The 20,235-nt window shown below is 35.2% G+C and overlaps 1 protein-coding gene across 3 annotated transcripts in view; it reads left to right on the plus strand.

The window, feature by feature from the left end:
* The window catches only part of CWC27 (CWC27 spliceosome associated cyclophilin), a 118,754-nt gene that overhangs the window by 17,775 nt on the left and 80,744 nt on the right, over positions 1-20,235 (plus strand). For all 3 annotated transcript variants that reach the window (XR_011323157.1, XR_011323156.1, XM_069775940.1), the window contains exon 10: positions 735-910. Coding sequence is in view for 1 of the 3 variants with exons in the window: in XM_069775940.1 (XP_069632041.1) it covers positions 735-910 (176 nt within the window). In the remaining 2 variants the exon portion in view is untranslated. The remainder of the gene's footprint in view (positions 1-734; positions 911-20,235) is intronic.

A 20,235-nucleotide genomic window follows, 5' to 3' on the forward strand; every position in this document is an offset into this window, starting at 1 on the left:
GCCATATAGTCTGAGCTGGCATCCTTCCATTAAGATTCATGCAGCCTTCCTTCTTCATGGAAGGAGGTAGTCAAGCTTAGATCTCTTGGTCTAGTCAGGCTTCTTCATTACTGAGAGGAATGACTTCTCCCTCCAAATGTCTCTGAACCAAGATGGTTTATCCCCTTTTGGCTTCCTCTCCTAGGCCTGGAAACATACTACCTCTGTAGCAAGTTGGGATGATTGATTCCACAGGTTTTCACAGCCTGTTCTGATTGATGTGGTATTTCTAAATTCTGTCATGGGGACTGATGAGCAAACCTCTTCCATCTCATCATGACTGTGGTACAGCCCTGTGGCAGGAAGTTTTTAATAAGTTTTGTTTTTCTTTTAGTGGAAAATGAAGGAAATGTTTAATGTATTGCCTTGATGAAATTTTGGATTCATGAACAGTGACCAGACTAATACCACATTGCTATGAGGTCTTCTGCAGATGCAGACCTGTAAGGGTTTACAATCTAGAAGAGACTGTTAGATTTTTAAGCCGTACAAAAATTATCCTATTTCTAATTTTTTGTTCCCTCTGTAGCAAATAAGGAGATATTTGTTTGAAAAGTTTGCTTTGAAATGAAGTATTTTTCTTTTTTTTTTTTTTTTGTAAGGGTTTATCTTTGTAAGAAAACCTTTCCATATTCAACATTCTATAGTAAAAAAAAAAGCTAAAGGAGAAGTTTTATCATTTTAAATCAATAAAGGAGGAAGAAGAACATGATGAAGACGCTGATAGTGTAGAAGGTGAAGCTGCTAGCAATGAGAGATTTCAAATAAAAGAACGCATTGCCAAGAAGTTGAAAAATGATACAAATGAAAATGCTAAACAGCAACTTCAAGAGGAAGAAACTAAGACAGGAAAGAAAACAACTAGTCGCAGGTAAGTATTGTGCCCTTTTTTTTTTTTTCTTTTAATTTCCTTCAGCTTGTTTATAGTTAGGTTTTCTGCTCAATTCCAGTTTTGCAGTTACTACATTGCTAGGTTAGTATTACATTAAAATTATCCCCCCCGTGTCTGCCTCCAACTGTGGAAGATGAAATTGCCTATTGCTTTCTCATTTCTTAGTTTCATTTTGCAGTTTGAGCCGAACAGTTAAGTTACATTTTGTTATGTTGAGCAGTTATTGGTACCTTGTATGGGAGTTTTATTTTTCCCTGTGAGTTATAATTGAAGAGTATTTATATGTATTTATCATGCTTTACTTTGTCTTTCTACACAGCTGTAAGATTGAGTTTTGTAGCTTCTTTGTCTGTGATAACACATGGTGGTCATCCAACACTGAGAATTACAGGAAGTAAAGGCTTCCTAGTCATCCATTAAAGTCTGGTTTAACAGCGTAGTCATTCTTGTAGTGTACCAGTTTTTCAACACTGCAGTTGATACCTCAGAGAGTTGGAATATGTCTGTATTTAGTAGCGTAACACTGTATTCAAATTATTAAACTAGCTCTAGACAAATTATTATGTTTCTGTAGCAGTATTCAGCGCTTTACAGACATAAAACATAGGTTTCAGTCATGTAATATAGTTGTGCCAGCCTTCGTGAACATCTGTACTGATTAGTGCTGAATTTTCAATGAGTTAATTTGTTACTCATTTGTGAGTAACCTTGTGTCTTGGCAGTCTTTCTTCCAGAGCTGGCTTGGGAATTTCTGCCTGATGACATTTATATTGCATAAAAACATTTGTCATGTATGCAAGTGATGTGTAGTGGACCTGATGGCAAACTTACTAGGAATTATTGTCCAGTATTTCAATAAACATGGGCTCCAGAAGTTACTGAACAATGAAGTCTTCACAGTTTTATAGTTCAATATGAAAATCTACTTATTCAGTGAAACTTACAGGGGGGTAGGAGGAGGAAGCATAAAAAAGTAATTTAGATTTTGTACTTCATCTGTCAAATCTTGCAGAAACATTCTACTGAAGCGATTTCCTGACTGCAGAAAGAAGTAGTGCCTGGTTTTCAGTACTCTGCCATCAGTGACTGATTAATCCCACACCCTACTAATGTTTGCAGTATTACCCATAATATTTCCCAATACAGAATAAGTATAAGCTTCTCGGGGTCGATGAACTGTTCTTGATAATGGAGATTGGACAAATACAGTGTTAGATCAATGTATCGGGCAGCAGAGGCAATGATTCAGAAATTTAAAAGTTCCCCAAGAAAAGGTTTTTCTGAAAACGTACTTTCAAGTACATGGCAGCCAAATAACATCTTTAGAATAGCAGAAGATGTTGGATTCTGTATGTACTTACTACCTACCTATCTGTCCACAACCTGTCTACCAATCTGTTTAACTGTCTGCTGGGTTTTACAGGGATGGCTGCTTGAAAGAAATGTGCTTAAGGTAGCATTAAGGGAACAAAAAGCTAGACCATATACTTGGGAAGGAGATAGTCTATGCCCAAGCTTGCATGACATTTTATCACATTTTCAGAGACATTTGTGTAGGCATCCTATAAGCTGCTGGCTCTCCATATGGATGGTCAATGTGCTGTGTTTGTGGTTATTGCACTCTTTCAGGGCAGTAGCAGTCGTCTTACTGCCAAATAGGTTATCTTAACTCAAAAGAGGGTTTTATCGGATGCATTTTTAGCAGTTGGGAGCCTTAGCCTTGGGAGACACTGCTTAGTCCAAGTAACATCAATTTCTAGACTTACTGTTTTACAGATAATTGTCTGGCATCCTCTGGCATGAAAATCAAGGGCATGGGTATTGTTTGTTATAAATAAGGTGTTAGTAACTTTGAGGTCTGATGAGATAGTAAGATAAACATCATCAAGTGCCATTGTCTGGAATGATTTTTTTTGTAAGTGTACTGGAGAAGATTGATAATATTCTCATGTGACTTCATCACCCACTGGAGTCCAAGTATGTGTGGATCAGAGCAGACAGAGATGTGGGAGGTGCAAATACCAAACAAAAAGTTGGATCCACCATACATAGCTTGAAGGGTGATGTCTACTAACGTATCAGAGGGCCAAGAAACATTTGATTTCGATCAGAATTGTTAATCTCATCAGATATTTAAATGTGCTAATAGAATAATTGAACTTCTAGAAGTATTTTTTCAGAGTACTGTCTTTTAACATGAATAACTTTTTATACAAATCTCTGTTCATTTGTATCAGTCCTGTTTCTTTTAATACCAATCCATTTGTGAAGTCAGAAGTTTGCACATCCATTTCAGAGAAACAATATGGAAACAATAGACATCTTTTCAAATTCATGGTACTCGGATCCGATACCACTTCTAAATGCAAACATACTTGGAGTGCTGAAATCCTGAAGTTAATTTTAGTCATTTCAGTATGCATTTGAACCTTTTGTGTATGTTTTAAAAAATAATTAGAGACACTTTCCAATTGTGTATTAGACAGGAAACCTCGGGAAAAAGAATTTCCCACTCATTCTGGTAAGTTGTTAGAGATATTCCACAAGTCTGTTGTTTTTTACTAGAAGGCTTAAACCTAAGCTTCAAAGTATAGAACAGCTGTTTACATGAAGGAGTGTATACAGATAGAAGAAGTGTTTGCCATCATTGCAATAGTAATCAAATCTATCAGCATTACATCGTGTTTGTAAAATGGCAGTGGTTTGAGGTGATCATCTGAAGGCTTCAGAGTAAACAGTCCTAGTTTAGTAATTGAAAGTACTGTTTTTACATTTGTTTTCTCCCTGTAGATGGAGCTCGGGTGCTACATGTTACTGGTTACCAGCTTTTAAAAATCTTCACTGCTTCTTGGTTGCAAGACTAGCAGTGTGCGAGTAGCGTACAGTTGACTGTACAGTCTACAATTTCAGTTGTGTCCATATAATGGATGGGCTATTAGATAGAAATATGAAATAGGTGTCTAGAATAGCTAAACTACTGAGGAGGAAAAGCTGACTTTTCTTTTGAGTAGTTAGCATCACTTGAATTTAACTCTATGTTTGTATTTTCTGTTGTATATTTTTCTCCTCATAATCCTATGAATTGCAGTTGATCACTAAGTAATCACATTTATTTTGGTTTATAAGCCATCGCTGACTACCGTAAGGAGATGAATAGTAATAGTAGTAGTTACTACTGTTGTAATTAATAGTGACTATATTGCCACTCCTTTGCATTCCTAGTTTTTCTTGCATGCATGTTGCTTATCATGGGTTAAATAAATCATCTCATGAAGCTTTAGACATCTACTGTGTGTGTATATAAGAAATTACTTGCTTCATCCTCAAAGCAGGAGTCTATAACACTTTTTAAGGTGTAATTCCTCTGACTTCTTTTTCTCCATTTGTTAGAAGGCAAGATGGAATAACTAGTTTACTGACAGATATCTGCACTTCGTCAAAGGACTTGCATCCACACTGTCATTTTGTCATTAGGCACAATGGTAATAAAAATAGTTAATAATGCTAGGCAGACATGCTCAAGTTCATGCTAAGTCTATTTCAGACCATGCAGTAAAAATTGCATATAATTAAGATGCCATAACATTTTCTTAGCATCTGAATAAACATTGACACACTGAGCGTGCAAGATTCCTTTCCTAAAGTGCTGTCAGAGTGCTGTGATGTAGAACAGCCAAAGGTAATTTTATGTGTGGTCTCATGGGAGTCTTTTAAAAGACCTTTAAATCAAAACTTCTTTTTCTCTCTGTAAATCTGCAACTGTTGTAAATGAAGAATTGGATATTTTTTGTTCATAAATTAATCATAATATATGGTAGAATATTTTGTTCTAAATGCATTTACTGTTCACTTGTTACCTTGTGCTTATAATGCAGGCATTATAATGAAAAGAAAGAAAAATAATTTTGGAGACTCACATCATTCTACAGTGGAAGAATGCTTGTCATTCTTGTAATTGTTGAAAATCTGTAACTTCTTTGTTATTTCTAACAGTTACATTTCTGTGCATCTGTGGAATGCATTCAAGGGGGCTGAGACTGATGTCTCATAAGTTTGCTGTCTATGATATATCTTCATTGCAAGGTGGCTGATGTCATTGCAAGGCTGCTGTCTGTAATCTTTGAAACACTGTGGAAATCCTCTCACTGGAGGATGTTGGAGATGTTGCACCCATTTTCAAGAAAAGCAATCGTCATAGGGATGATGCAGTTAGCCCCACTTTGGTCTGCAGCATACTGCAGTATGCTGTATTTTCTCTTACTTCAACTACTTAAATTCTAATTGAGTCCTTTTCATCTTTTTGATAAACTGTACCCATTGAGTTCTTTCAGTGTTTCCCACTAAAACATTTTTTCCAGTCCTCAAATCACTTTATGGCTTTTTTTGTTCCTTCTCCAGTTTTGCAACATTCCTTAAAGAACTTTGATCAGTAATCTCTTGCTAGCCTTACTAGTGCTATATACAGACAGCAACTTTTTTTCTTACTGCCACCTCCCTGTTCATTCACACAGTGTCCACATCAACTCTTCTTACCAATATTCCATTGAGATTGCTTATCTTGCTAGGGCTTTCCAGATTGTTTTCAGTCATCACTCTCCAAGAACTAGTTTCCCATTTTGTACACTTATTCTGGTTTTTACTTCCTAAATTTTGGCAATTAGTTGTCCTTGGCTTTTGTTTTATTTAGCAAGCCCAAGTTGCTCAGCAGTCCTGGTAGGAGAATTTGCTACTGTCGCAGTCTGTGTGATTCACTAGTAGTGGATTTAGAACGGAGTTCCCTGAAGTGATGTATTTCCTGTCAGTAGTTAATGTCTCATTGGCAACTATTTTAAGCAATAACTTTGTAACTTAACTCTTACTTAATGAAGATGTTCTTTTAGCTTGTTTTGTGTTGCTGATTTTTTTTTTTAAGGACTTCCTTACTTGAAAGTACTAGGAAGCAAGATTTTCCCTGATTTCATGTAATAAGAGGGGTCATTTGTGTTGACTCTAGAATTAGCCAAGTTAGCAACCAGTCAGGAACTCATGTTGAATTCTAAGAAACTCTCTGACAGCATTATGTCAGAATTGATAGGCAATTCTGAAACCTTTTTGGTTTTGACTAATATACTTTTTCCGTGGGAAAGTTTCATTGGATTCTAGCTTGACTGAAGTACTTTTTTGTGTATATGTAATCCAGTACCAGAGTTTTTTAAAAAAGAGATGTTGCCAATGAAATTTGTGTAAAATTCATTCAACTGTTGAGATGAACACAAGTAAACTGATTAGTTTTCATTTTTGGATATGTAATGAAACTAACTGCTTTAGCTGCAGCTCATTATAATAGAGACAAACCTATTGCCCTTTTATCGTGACCTCTTAACTTTGGATCCACAAGTCTTTGCTGAAGTCCATAAAGTGCCAGGTTTTAGAATAATGGAAAACATCTGTTAGGTGTTAAAAGAATAAAAGAAAAAAAACACAAAACCAACCACAAACAAACTGTCAAGTGGAACCAAACAGAGATTGAAATCTATCACTAGATATACTATACTGCTACAAAGATTATTGCATGAGATTGCCTTAACATTTGTAGTCTTTCCTGCTCTTGTTTTTTTTCACACTATGGTACCTTGAGATCTTTGTTACTATGCTGCCTACATTTTGAATTTAATTTTCTTAGAACTTTTGAATTCTTACATATTTACACGTGTTAAGATTAATGCTTGTGTTTCATCCAACAGTGGAAGCCTAATTGTAAATACTTTTATTTTATTCAAAATCATCCATTCTGTACTTAAAAAAGACATGTTCACTCTGTGATTATGTTCCATTTGTATGGGTATTCTTTTAAAACTAGGAACCACTGATAGTTATAAACCAGCAAACCAGCTTATGTTGTTTCATTTTAACTTCCTTGAAGTGGGCCATTTTGTGCGCCACTGTAGTATGTCCAAACCTATTTTAAACAATTTAGTAGATTAAACTGAGAAATTCCAATTTTATGCAAAAGTAGCTATTTAATCATGTACTGAAATAGAGCAATTGCTAAGTGAGTAGTGATATGAAATTAGACTTTTTTCTATCTCTACTTTGCTAGATACAGGAGTATATTCGAAGTACATTGTCTTGATTTGAAAGCAGAGTGTGTAATGATGATTATATAACACACAACAAAGTTAGATATCTATCTGTGTAATATGCTGCTATAAAAAGGCAGCTATAGAGTTACAACACTTTTTGTTTGACTTCATTGTGTTCTATATAGCCTGTATTTCAATAGGGTGGTAACTAGAGATCTGTAGTCTTTTCTTGTGGCCGGGGGAGAAAGTATTTTATGACCAAAAAACCCCCAGTTTTCCTTCTGAATACTAATTTTTTCTTCAGTGCTTCCTTGTATTAAGATGTTCTATGCTGTACTTTGCAAAACTACATTAAACATAGAACTTCCACTGAGTAGTCTCCAGCATTCATCACCCTGCCCTCTGAGTTCTGATTTTTAGGGGTAGTGTAATCACCATAACATTTTGGAAATTTTGTTGGGTACTTAGCTAGAGTTTACCGTCAGCATTCCCAGAGCTCCATCTGTTAGAGTACTATATGTTGTATATTCAAATATAGTCTAATATATAAAATATTTTAATATATAATATTAGAGTGGAAGCTAGATACTGAGAGGCCACCTATACATTCTTGACCTCATAGCTCTTGTGACTTGCAAGAGACTGAAAAGTGTTATGGGAGAATCCTATATACTGAAATTTTTGCATATAGAGGTCAAAGAATTTATGTGTTATCTTCTGTAATCTCACCTCCTTTTATGCAGTTTTGTCCCATAATATGCTGATGGAAAGGTCTGAAATTATTGTTTGGAATACTTCCCAAGGAAGTTGTTTTGCTCTTCAAAACTGCCCCACCACTTTTCTCAAGTAGGATGCAGCACCTATTTCATAATCCATAAAATTCTAACCAATATTTCTGGAAAAGTGCAAAAGATCGTATAATGCTGAATTTCAAGGGAGCATGTAAGCAGCAAATCTTTCCTACTAGTTTCCTGTTTCAGTGCAGAATAGCAAAAAGTTCTCTTAAATCCTAACCTTTAGTGGCTTTTGTTACACTGAACATACTTAGGACTGTTCTAAATATTCTACTGGTTGTTTTTCAGTAGTTAATGGATTTGGATTTATATTTCTGCTCTTTCACTCTTAGCTTGAAATGTCATTTGAAAAGCTCTTTGGAGAAGCAGTACCTCTCTGATGGAAAGTACTAGGAATATGAAATCTGCTGATATACATACAGAGCAGTATGGCAGTATTTCAGTCTTTGTGTTTTCCTGAATCTTGATCGACCTGTGTCCAAGCAGAATTTCATTAGGTTAGTCATTTGCCTTAGATACAGTACGTCATGAACACTAGCTGAATTAGACAATTTTGCTTGTTCATCATATCATTTCTTGAGAAGGTATTAATTCAAGCATGTGAACTTGGCTGCAAAGACCTGGCAAGGATGTAAGACAGAGAATTTCTATATTATGCAGGTAGTAACTACCTAAGTATTTTCAGTGTATGCGAGGACAGTGTTCTTTTACTAGAGGAGCATTTTGCGGGAATCTGGACAAGACTCAGCCCGAAAAAAGAGGTAAAGATTTTGGAGTATTAGCTGTGACGGAGGGATTAAGTTATTCCATTAATTATTAATTGACTTTACAGCATAAGAATACAGAAAGCTGCTGCCACATGTCATGATCAACACATTTTCCTGGTTTTACTCTCTAAGTGCTGGTGCTTCTACGTACAATCCTTGCCACAAATATGCCAAACTCAGCTCAAACTGTGAGTTGTGACATGCTTTAAGTGGGGCACTACCTTTGAAGAATTAGAGATTACATCAGAAATTAAGTAGACAAAATAATGGTCTATGAAATATTATTATACAGCATAATACCTAGCTGACACTGAAAATGCATTGTACTGGTTCTGATTTACGCGTGCCTCCTGTGGTTTGCAGGTGGAACTCTCTTGAATCCTAAATAATTTTAAGTCTGTGTTCCCTGAGAGAACATGTCTGTTGTGCTTTATTGCCACAGTTATGGTAAGCAGATGTGTGTGAGCTGGAGCTCCCTGATAGAAAAGGGAAATTTTTTTTTTTTTTTTCACCTGTGGTGTTGAGAAAAAGCACAGACACATATTGGTGGGAATTCTTTGTCTAGATATCAAAAAACAGTGTGAATGGTGTTGGTGTAAGCAAGAGTGTCTGAAAGAAGGGAAATCGTTTCTGAATCTTTTGGTTTGGTATTGATATCCTAACTTTGTAATGATAGCATACACCAACTCACCCACAGGCCATATAATATCTTACAGTCATACCTACCCACATGTCAGATGTTTGTTTTGATAGGCTTCCACATTAATTTTTGTGTGTTTGTATGCTTTGAGTGACTTACCATGGTGTATAAATTCAATATGAATTTGAAACCAAAGTGCTAATTTATAAGTTGCCATTTATGCACAGTCATATGGAAATTGCTCACTTCTGCAAATCTTTACATGACTCAATGATTCCAGTGAAACTATTAATGTAAGTAAAGGTTCATAGAAATAAGCCTGAGAACCACTGAAATTCCTTTGGTCTGGAATTTGACAAATCATTGTATGGTATGAAGGATAAAGGAGAAGGAATATTTTGGCTAAAATGACAGGAAAAGTCCTTACCCTTGGGGTTAAGTAACTTTTTATTTTTATTTTTTCATAAGGCTGTCTCAAGAGATTATTGCCTTCCTTTCCTGTCCCCTTGGCCACTTTTTTGCCATTTTTTTCTGCAATTAGAGTATTACAGTTGCTAATGGAATTCCTTGTAAAATAGATCCCTTATACAATCCCAGTAAATCAAATTTTAAAAAGTCAGCTACAAAGCCAGAGCCAGAAGTAAGCTGTCAAAGATGAGACTTTTAAGCGAGTTTTAGTGCTGTGGAAAGTGGGCATGACCATCTGCCCACAGCGCACTGCATAAAAGATACAGACATCAAACTTAGGGAGAAATGGAGATGGCATCTTGCTGGGACTAGAACCTTGAATGATACTTTTGTTTTAATCCTTGTATGTTTTATCAACTCTTTTGGTTATTGGGATTTTTTTCATCTTCTCAAGTAATATCATAGTACTAATGCTTTTAAAGTACACTTAATTGATGTTTTCTTTGTTTTACATACTTTTCCTCAGTGCATGAGCGATCACTCACTTTGGTCTAATTTTATTTAAGGAAAGCAATAATATTTGATTTAGCTAAGTTTAATGCTCTAAATTTTATCTGTTCTTCTTTAAAACTGTTGATCAGTTATTTTTGACTGATGAGGTTCTCTTTTTAATTATCTCAGAAAATGAAAACAATGATATTTTCCTCTGGTAAAAGTGAATCCTTAAGTTATCCATACATTTAAGAAGCTAGTGTGTTGCTTTTCATTTGCATTTTTGTATTTTGTTCAAGAAATTCAATATTTCAGACATTTATAGCTGACATACAGGAAAGAAAGATTACTTCAGAATTGGTTTTAGAAATGCTTTATTTTTCTAAATAAGACCATTTACTTAGTGCTAAGGATTGCATGATTCATTTATTCTTTTCAAAATAATGTAGATTTTTCTGTATTCTTTACCTTAATAACATTCATTGTAAAGAAAAAATAATCACAGACATACTCTGTGTAGGGTTAATGATTGGCAGTAACTTAAAAGCAGACTATACTATATTAAACACAAACCCAGATTGTTTGGGCACGAAACTCAGAATCCCAGCACTGAGATTTTTCTTGGCTAAGCATCAAAGAGTGTTAATAGGTATAGTGTTAGCCTGGGACAAAGACAGGATTGTTACTGTGGTATATTTCATCCTGCTGCTACTTGGCAAGAGTAAGTTTATTTTTAGGTGAAGTTTGTGTGTGCATTTGTCTAGTCACCTGGAAAAAAGGATACGTAGATGACCCGTGAAAATGCAGTTAGCATGATGGAAGGTGAGAATGTGTAATCCTTATTATACAGCAAATTGTTAGTGCTATATTGTGGGTAAGATACCATTTCAAAGGGCTGCAGTGTTCTCAGTTGTTTAGCTAGCTGCACATGTGATTTTTTTTTTTTTTTGGTACCGTAACAAGACGGATTTAACAGTGGTATAACTATGTACTTTTTAATTGCTAAATGTTCATGCTCCATTTCCCTTTCTTTGTTTCAGCAGAGTTGAGTAGCATGGGAAGAGACATTTTGAGGTTTTTGTTTCTATTATAGAACACATTCTTTGTAAATACGAGCAGTACATCTTAAAGTGGTACTGCAGTGAAGGATGACTACAGTCTGTTCAGTATTTTCTTTATTCATTACATCTGCTGTTTGTCTCTAGACAGTCAATTTGTGGTATAATTCAATATTTTTATTATTTTCCACTCCTTACTACAGAGCCAAATAGGTAATAGGTATTTTTAATATAGTGTAGAACAAGTGATGTTGGTTATCAGATTCTGGTTGTGGAATCTTTATAATTAATAATGTTCCATGAATAAAAAAAAGTGAAATTGAATTCTTGCCTAAAAAGTTGTTAAGTTTTTGATGGTTAGTAGTTAATAGGAGCAGTTGGTAATAACAAAGTTTGGTAATAGTTTGGTAATAACGAAACAAAATAAATTACAAACTTTGTGAGCTGAGCAGATTTGATTTGGAAATCTTTCAGATGGTAAAGATAACTGCTGCTAAATTGATTACTACATTTTTTTTACCTCCAAGATTGTAGCTACTGCACTGTCTTAGATAAAAAAAACGTATTTCATGTTGTTCTCCATCCTGTTTTATAACACTTAACATGCTGGTAATGTTCTGAGTACAGGGCTTTGCTGGGTTGTCTGCAAGTTCACCTATCATCTTTGCTGTCAAGTGGGATAATAGACTTTCCATCATATTTTGGGGGAAGAATCTTAAGAAATTGTTGTCTTTCTAAGCCCTTTTTCTCTTCAGCCTGAAATATTCAATTTCTAGTCAAAGCATCATCAGCATTAGTGTTATCTTAGTGATGAGCTTAATGTAAATTCCTATCTAAATCAACAGTGGTATTCAAGGTTTCTTTTTAATTCCACTTTGGTTGACAGGGGAGCTCAGCTGTCTTTCTCTGAAAGCTGTGCAGTGCAGGGCAATTAACTTTTTCTTTTGCATCTTTTGTCTTTGTTGTTTAGGGTTGGTTTTTTTTTTTTTCTGAAAGCACTCTTCCCCTTTCCTGTGTACTTCTTCCACAGGTATATAAGCAACCTTTCCAAAGCAAGCCACTGTACAGGACCTTTTCCAGAAGGACACTTTCTTTACTGCTGTATATGTACAGCAATATCATTTTCTGATTCTTTGCCACTAGCTGAATTTTAATCAACAAATTTTTAGTCTTTTTGCTACTGTTGTTAGGCTTCTACTCTGTTTTTATTCCACTGTCACTTTGTATTAACAGTTGGACCTATTGAAAATCACTTACATTCCCATTTCCTTTGTCAATTTTTCATTTTCAGTTTTCTTTGCTAGCTGTTCTTCATAGCAGTTTACATTATTGGGGTGGGGAATTGCTGCCAGCAGTTTGTTATTAAATTACAGTTAAATTCCACTGCAGAATATTTACTCTGATTAAAAGATTTTTGCATAGTAAAATGGTGGTTATTTCATTTGTTATACATCAGCTTCTAAAAATCACTTTGAAATTTTTAAGTTAAATGTTGTCTGTCCTTAAGTACAATAATAATTTGATTTTCTCTATAAAAATGTGTTCAATTTTGGTGAATATGTTCGTATGTAGATAATTTAGCTTCTTAGTTTTAAATTTTTCTCATATTTCTTCTGAATGTGGGCATAGAATATTTGAAGAAATTTTGAACAATTTTTTTTGCTGGTATGCTCATGTTTAAATCTGTTTTCTTTGAAAATGGTAAAGAAAATAATTTGAAAGGAACTTCATTAGCTAATGATGGTGGTTGAATTTAGTCTGCTTCCTTTATTTTAAGGGGGCATTTTCACGGTTTTTCACAGATACATTTATATTATAGATTTTCAGCTGCATTGCTGCCTACATACTTCTGGTGGATATTGTATGAATCTTACAGATGTGATTTCAGGAATGCTATTTCAGATTAAGTGTTTCTTCATAACACTGTTTCTAGCAATCAAATTCAGAATTTCATTGAAGGCATTTATTCTTCTAGCTTAACAGACAGCTTGATATTTATATTTAAAAGCAAAAAAGCAGTGGTGTTTTCTAGAACTGCAGACCAGAATATACTACATTGACCCTCACTTTTCCGAGCAGATGCTTTGTAAAACACGCATTTTTACTCTTAGAAATATATTTGCTATGGTTAATATTTCCGTGGCGGGGGGGGGGGGGGGGGGGGGGGGGTAGAGGGTGGCAGGGAAGGAACAAACCAAACCCTGAGCATTGCACTGTTCTTTTGGTCTTAATCTTTAACACTGTCAGTCTTTAACACTGATCCTGAATGCATCATTGTGGACCATATTTATACGTTAGCATTCCTGGACTAAGTTCTGCAGTGAACTTTACAAATCCAGTCTTGCAGAAGTCTTTTAGTTGTTCTTTCTGATTTCTCGCATGATAATACTGTTTCCTCACAATTGTGAATTCCCAGAATGAGAAGGCTATAGTTGTGTTTTTAAGTTGAAATTATATAGCAGATTCTATGGAAGTTAAAGCAATGTGAGTGTTCCGTTGCTCCCATAAATGGCCTAATTTTTGTTGTAAATGGTAGTAGTTGCAATTTCAGTCTGTGTTTTATTGATATTTTATTACTGGTTGATGGATTTTCACAAACTTATCATTAAATATTTATGTGTTGCTCTGCAGAATCTCTCAAAGAAATTCAAGTTACTCAATTTAGTTTTGTTTGGGGTTTTTTTTGCATTGGGTTTTTTTGTAAAGGCTGAATATCGTTATGTGAAATGGTGGGTTTTTTGCTTTCCACATGAACAATTTAAACCTTTATATAGGTAACTAAGAAATAGTAATACTATAAATAATGTCCTTCAGATTTAATAATTTTACTGTTATTTGTTAAACTTCACAGTTTCAAATTTATTTTGGATATAAATTACAACTCTCTAGTTGCATATTGTCCCAGTTAAGATTACATGTACTTAATCATAACTGTCCCAATTAAGATTACACATACTTCACTTAATCAGTGAAGCGTTTTACTCGCAAAGCATGTGTAACTTAATTTTTTTTGTTGTTAGTTGATCAACTGTGTTTTTAACATAGCCATGCAGCCAGCGATGATTTGTATTGGTTTCTGCCTCTTTGTGCTGATCTCCTGAATTTTATATTGAATGACACTATTGTAAATAGTATTAGATCTCAACATACAGCACTGTACATGGAGTTTATGGTCAAGGAGACGGCAAAAATTATTAACCTCCTTTTGAAAACATGCCTATATTGTACTGAAAGGCAGCCTTACTGAGAATGTTGATAGCGTAGTAAGTATGACTAACATTCTGCTATAGTCTTGCAAAGTGATATTTTTACATTTAGGAATTACACGCTCATAAACACACTTCAGTGCCCTGTGTGCTTGTGAGTGTAATCTATATTCGTCATAGATATTTATGCAAAATAGTTTCATAATAAAGTATCAACCATTTTAAGATTGGGGGGGGGGGGTGAGAATGTATCTTTACTGCTACATTTCAGTATGGCATTTGGAATTTGTTTCCTTTTCCTCTCCATTTTCTTTCTGTGAGATTACTTGCTTGAAATGAGTGGTAAGTTGGGTAACTTCTTGCAGCTGAAATTTTTGTCTTTGAGGATACAGGAGTTTGGGAACAAGGGAGTAAAACATGGCACTTACAAGCTAGATCATCCAACCTTTTGCTGTAAGTGTCATGACTTCTGTAATTAATAGTCTTACTAGTTCACTGAGTCTGAATTCAGTAAAACTGACTAAACATGGTAATAGGTATTACAATAAATTTTAGGAATTATGCTTTGAGGAGTGAACTTTTGAGATTCATTGCTAGGCAGACTTTTCATTGGTGAAGAGTCAAGAATATGTACAGACTGAAATACTCCCTTTTTTGATCAGAATCTTTGCACATAATTAAGGCAAAGCTATGTCAAAAAAATTAATTGGTTTTGAGTTTTAGATGTTTTATGAGAAATGTGTTTCATGAAAATTACCATCACAAGCACTTGCATTGATTATTTCTGCAAAAAGATCTAAGATGTATTAATCAAGATTCTGAATAGAATTTGTGTCAGCAGGAATAAAGAAAACCCAACTTGAGTCCTTATAAGGGTATATCTGCTTCTAAAGAGAAGAAGCTGTTTATCTAATGAAAATGGAAAACATCCAAAAAGCCTGGACGTCGAGAGGATAAGGCAGAAAAGACAGCTATGATCATTTAATCCCATGTTTTACCTAATAGAGCACACAAGACTCTCTTAAATTCTTTTATCTCACTGTTATCTTTTGGTGGAAAAAAATCACATTTTAATGTAGAGATTTATGTTGAAAGATACCCCAGTAAAATTTTCTTTAGTAAGTGCCTTTCTTGTTCAATTAATAAACAAGTTACTTCTTTTCAGTCTGCCTTTTGGCTTATGTTGGAGCCATTAGACCCCATTTTATTCATCTGCTAGCCTTCTCTTAGCACATTCATCTTCATTTGCAAATTGTGACCAAATCACCCTTGAACTTTGTTTGATAAATTAAGCAGATTGAGCATTAACGTTCCTTTTGTGGCATTTTACTGTTTCTCCAGTCTTTGTCATGTGTAAACTTGGTCAGAAATTTTGTTTTCTTCCTTCACACAAGGTAGTTTGGCAAGTCTCTCTTTTCTTTATGTCTGCAAGTAGTAGAAATAAAGGTTTATTTTTCATGGTTTTAACTTAGTGGTTCTGTAATTTTTGCTCCAGAACAGTTTATCAATATCAGGCTTATAGTTATCTCAGTTATATTTTCTCTTTATAAATAGTGATGTAACATTACCGTTTCCCCTGCTTTTTCTCCCTCTACTTCTCTAGAATTTCCCCCCTGTTTTCACAACCAGTGTTCCCCATGGCTCAGAAATGTCTCTAAGCATCTTTTAAAAAACACTTGGATGCACATTGCATGGCCCTGTTGCTTTTTTGTACTGCTTAATTTTTAGTAGCTGTTCATTCTATTTTGGAGTAACTCAAGAAGACAGAAAAATATATCATCTTCAGACATCATATCTGGCTTTCTCAGAGAATAGAAAGAGCTATTGAATCTTTTTTTTCCATGTTGTTAGTCGTTTTCCATTTTTTAGGCTTTAATCCCTAATATTAAAAAAAAATTAGAAATGTAGGGTTTTTTCTGTATGTGCTCAAAGATGCATGTCTGTATAACTTTAGCTGTTTCTATTGTCATAAAAAAATGGACAATGGTTATTTAATGATTACTTTCATATTTAAAATATTTCTACCTTGTTAAAATAACATCTGAGGCCAAGTTAAGAAAAAAAAAATTCCTGTTTGGTACCATTTTTTTATTCATGCATTTGGCAGCAAATTACAAATAACCCGTTTCACCCTTTTCTCTGTACAGCTGTTTATTCTTTGTATTTCCCTGGACCTTGAATATAAAATTAAAGATGCAGGTAAATCAAACTATCAAGGCCAAATATCATATGTTTAGGGCATCTTTTTAAATAAAATTGTTATTAGAAAGTAATGTTTCTTTTGTGTTCTAGTATGTTAAAAATTGAAAATAGGTCTCTCTGTGAATGAACACCTGACAGAAAACTGATTTGGTGAATTCGTGTAGTTTCTTCTTGTTTTGCTGGAGAATACCATGATAAAATGGCCTTTGTCCCAAGCTACTTTTACTAATAACTAGACTGGGTATTGCCATCTTCTATAGAGGATGGCATTTTGTAGTGACTACCTTTATTACCAAGAAGGTGTTAAAGAGCTGGACTAATGCTACAGGATGGCTATCCAATCAGCTTGTTACTCTTGGGTATATTAGGATATTAGAGCACCTCACCATGAGGGAAGAACTCTGGTAAAACAGATAATACTATTAATTGCAGTGGGAACCGTGGTACAAAATACACAATTTCATGGAGCTGGGTCTAGCCTGTGAGTTTTCATTTGTCTCTTAGCTTCTTTCCCTGTGGTATGTTTTCTAGTTCTCTCGCATCTCAGACCTGAGACAATTAGTGGCACTGCCTCTTCCCTTTCCAATAAATTAGGGGAACTGCTTTGAGACATTGGATTGGTGGGGGTCATAAAAGTGGGCAGAAGAGAATAATGTAGCATGCTGCCATGCTGCATTATTGTTTGTCCATTTCTAGCTAAGGGACATGGCAAAACAAAGAAGTATTGCTGCAAGAGTAGGTGAGAAGGTAGTGGATTTTTAGTGTGTTTTAGTGGATTTGTGCAGTGTTACAGAAATGTGGCTTAACTGTCTGCAAAGAGAACTCAGTTTTAAAGTTGTATAAATAACGTTACTGCAATGTGGAATCAAAGTTAGTAAGTCCTAAGTGACACGTGGAGACAGCTTGTATATTCTTGCACATGTTCTTAGAGTGACGGAGTTGCCCATTTTGAACCATATGGTGGTGTGTGGGGTCAGCATGGATTATTGAGTCTGTTTCTGCAGCATCTAGATTGCACCCAACCCAGCTTCTAGAAACTTACTGGATATTTTTGCACAGTGCTCATAACCCTCCAGAATGGGAGGCTTTATTGGAATATACTGCGCTAAAGTGAGATTTATATATTTACCAGCAGGGGGGCGGGGGGAGGGAGAGGGAAGTACCAACAAAACAGAACCCATGAGAAGCCCTCCCAGAATACTGGGGAATATAGTACCAAGATATGCAAATGTCTCATCAGGAGCCATCCTTGGTCCAATATATCTGATGCTCAGTTACACTGGTAGATTGTGCTGGACCTTAGTTGTTAAAGATGAAGATAGCTGTCTTTGCACCAAGTTTGTGTGCTTGGAACACAAGTGAGCGATGACAGACCTGGCCTGGGAAAGAACTGATTATTGTTAGAGTTTGTGTCTGGTTTTATGTCTCATTAAAGCAATCTTTGCCCTTTTCAGTCTTCATCTGTCTCTGCAGATGACTGTTACAGGTGAGGCTTGTCAGCCTGCTGTCTTCACACATGCATGTCCTGCTACACGCTTTGTGATCTGCTGCTGGATTCATATGGTTCTTCAGGTCAACAGTGGCTGATGCTGGTTTGGACTTAGTAAGTCATGCTATGCCCCCAGCTCACAAAGTGTTGAGTGTCTGTACAATGTTGTGTTGCATCTGTGTGATAGGTAGGGGTGGATTTTGTGGCATGTCTTCTCTTCCTAAGCCTGGACACAAAGAGTACGTATCTGCAGCTTGGTGCTACTGTGGCTTTGAGGGAGATCCCAAAACACCATCTGTTTCTCTTTACTGAACTGATTGTGCCAACCTGTGTTATAACTGAATTGTTCCAAGTTGTCATCCATTGACTGCTATGAGGTCTTATTATTATTATAAGTAGTTTATGGAACTTCATTTTTTAGTATATTCAGCTAGATGTGTGATGACGACGTAGTCTACAATTAACCTGGTGGGTTCATGGTCCAGAAAAATCTGGTAACTGCTACCTAGGCATTTTATATGGCAGTATTATTTCTTTGTGAAAAAAAAATGGATAAATAAAATAAGTATCAATATCAAAGAAGTTAGTTTAATATGTACTCATCCATTAGAAAGACATAAGACAGAGGTTAAAACATGAAACAGTAGTGATCTGAATGGGACAATTTGATAGTGGAATACATCCTCGGGTAAGCAGACCTTTAATGCTTTCCTACACATTCTGCCTCAAATTGTAACAGAAAAGACAAACCCGGGAAAATTGTAATCACTATAGATTATGTGTTAACTAACATTAAGAAAGGACTATTGATAGGATTATAGACTGATTTAGTTTTGAACTATTTTTAAAAATGGTTTGAACCATCATGAAGAACTGAAGTTGAGCAAACACTGTATTCCAAATTGTGATACCAAAATATTTTGTTCATATTCACTGCTTGGCTACATTGCAACTACTTGGTTTCTCGTATCCTTTTTTGAGAGATTTAAACTGACAGGCAATTCTTATCACCTTTTTCATTAGTTTCATTTTGACTCATTGTGTACTTAAAAATTTGTGATCCTCTCAGTAAAAGGGTTAATGCACACTGTTTGACAACTTCCCAAGTTGGAGAACAGCAAAGCATACCATAGTCACAGTTGGATAATTTCACAGCAAAATCACTTTTTAATGAGAAGTGTATCAGCAGTACAGACCTTTTGAAGTCCTTATTAAGTTTGGCTGATAAGCAGCCATACTGAGCTCATTGATGGAAAAGCATCATTTGCTGAACAAGCCTCATGCTTAAGACTGGAAGTCACGGTTACGTCATTGCTTGGTTAATTGGCTGCACCTGTCACTTGTTAACAGCTCTAATCCAGCAGTCTCTGAACCACGTGTTGAAAGGTCAGTGGGAGCAGGAAAGAGCCTGGTGCACTGGGATACATTGTTAGATGTAATCTTAGTTTGGCAACCTGTTGTGCTTGTTAAATTCAAATTGTCACTTTGCAGCTCATGACATGAGCTTCTCAAAATGAGAATGTTGCAGATAACTTGAAAGTAAAGTACATGGTTCTTTTCCTTCAAGGCAATACTTAATTAACTTAAGAACACACTTTTTTTACAGAATGTGTTTGTTAATTTGTGGGTTTGTCTTTTGTAATGAAAAATTCTTTACAACTTTGTTCTCCTTGAAGTCGGAGTGTAATTCTAAAACACAAATATAAAATTCATATATAGCCAGGGAAAATATATTTAGATATCTATATATACACAGACACATGCATATGTATTTGTTAGTATTTAGATGTTCCTTCCATGTCATAGAGTTTGAGTCCTCAGCGGTCTCAGGTGCTTGTCATTGTGTTGCCTTTTGTCACATAATCCTATTTGGGGGACTTAATTTTCAGTATAGTTTTTGTGTAATTATTTTGGTGTTTCCTGCTGTTTATATACTTAAACTATCTTTTAATTCTGGTGTGCTTTTCAGCTAGTTAAATAGTTTGAGTTCTTAGATACATCTGGAAAATACTTCCTTTCTACATATATTCATATTCTATATGAATTTTGAAAGTATATCTGAGTACCTTGGGCACTAGAATTTGAGATAACTTGTGTGCTTTGCAATTTTTGTATATGTTATAGAGAGCAAGATGCTAAACTTGTTTATACAATTTGAATAAGCTAATTAGCTTATTCTGCACATA

The sequence above is a fragment of the Haliaeetus albicilla genome, chromosome Z (assembly GCF_947461875.1).
Source record: "Haliaeetus albicilla chromosome Z, bHalAlb1.1, whole genome shotgun sequence".
NCBI classification, from domain to species: Eukaryota; Metazoa; Chordata; class Aves; order Accipitriformes; family Accipitridae; genus Haliaeetus; species Haliaeetus albicilla.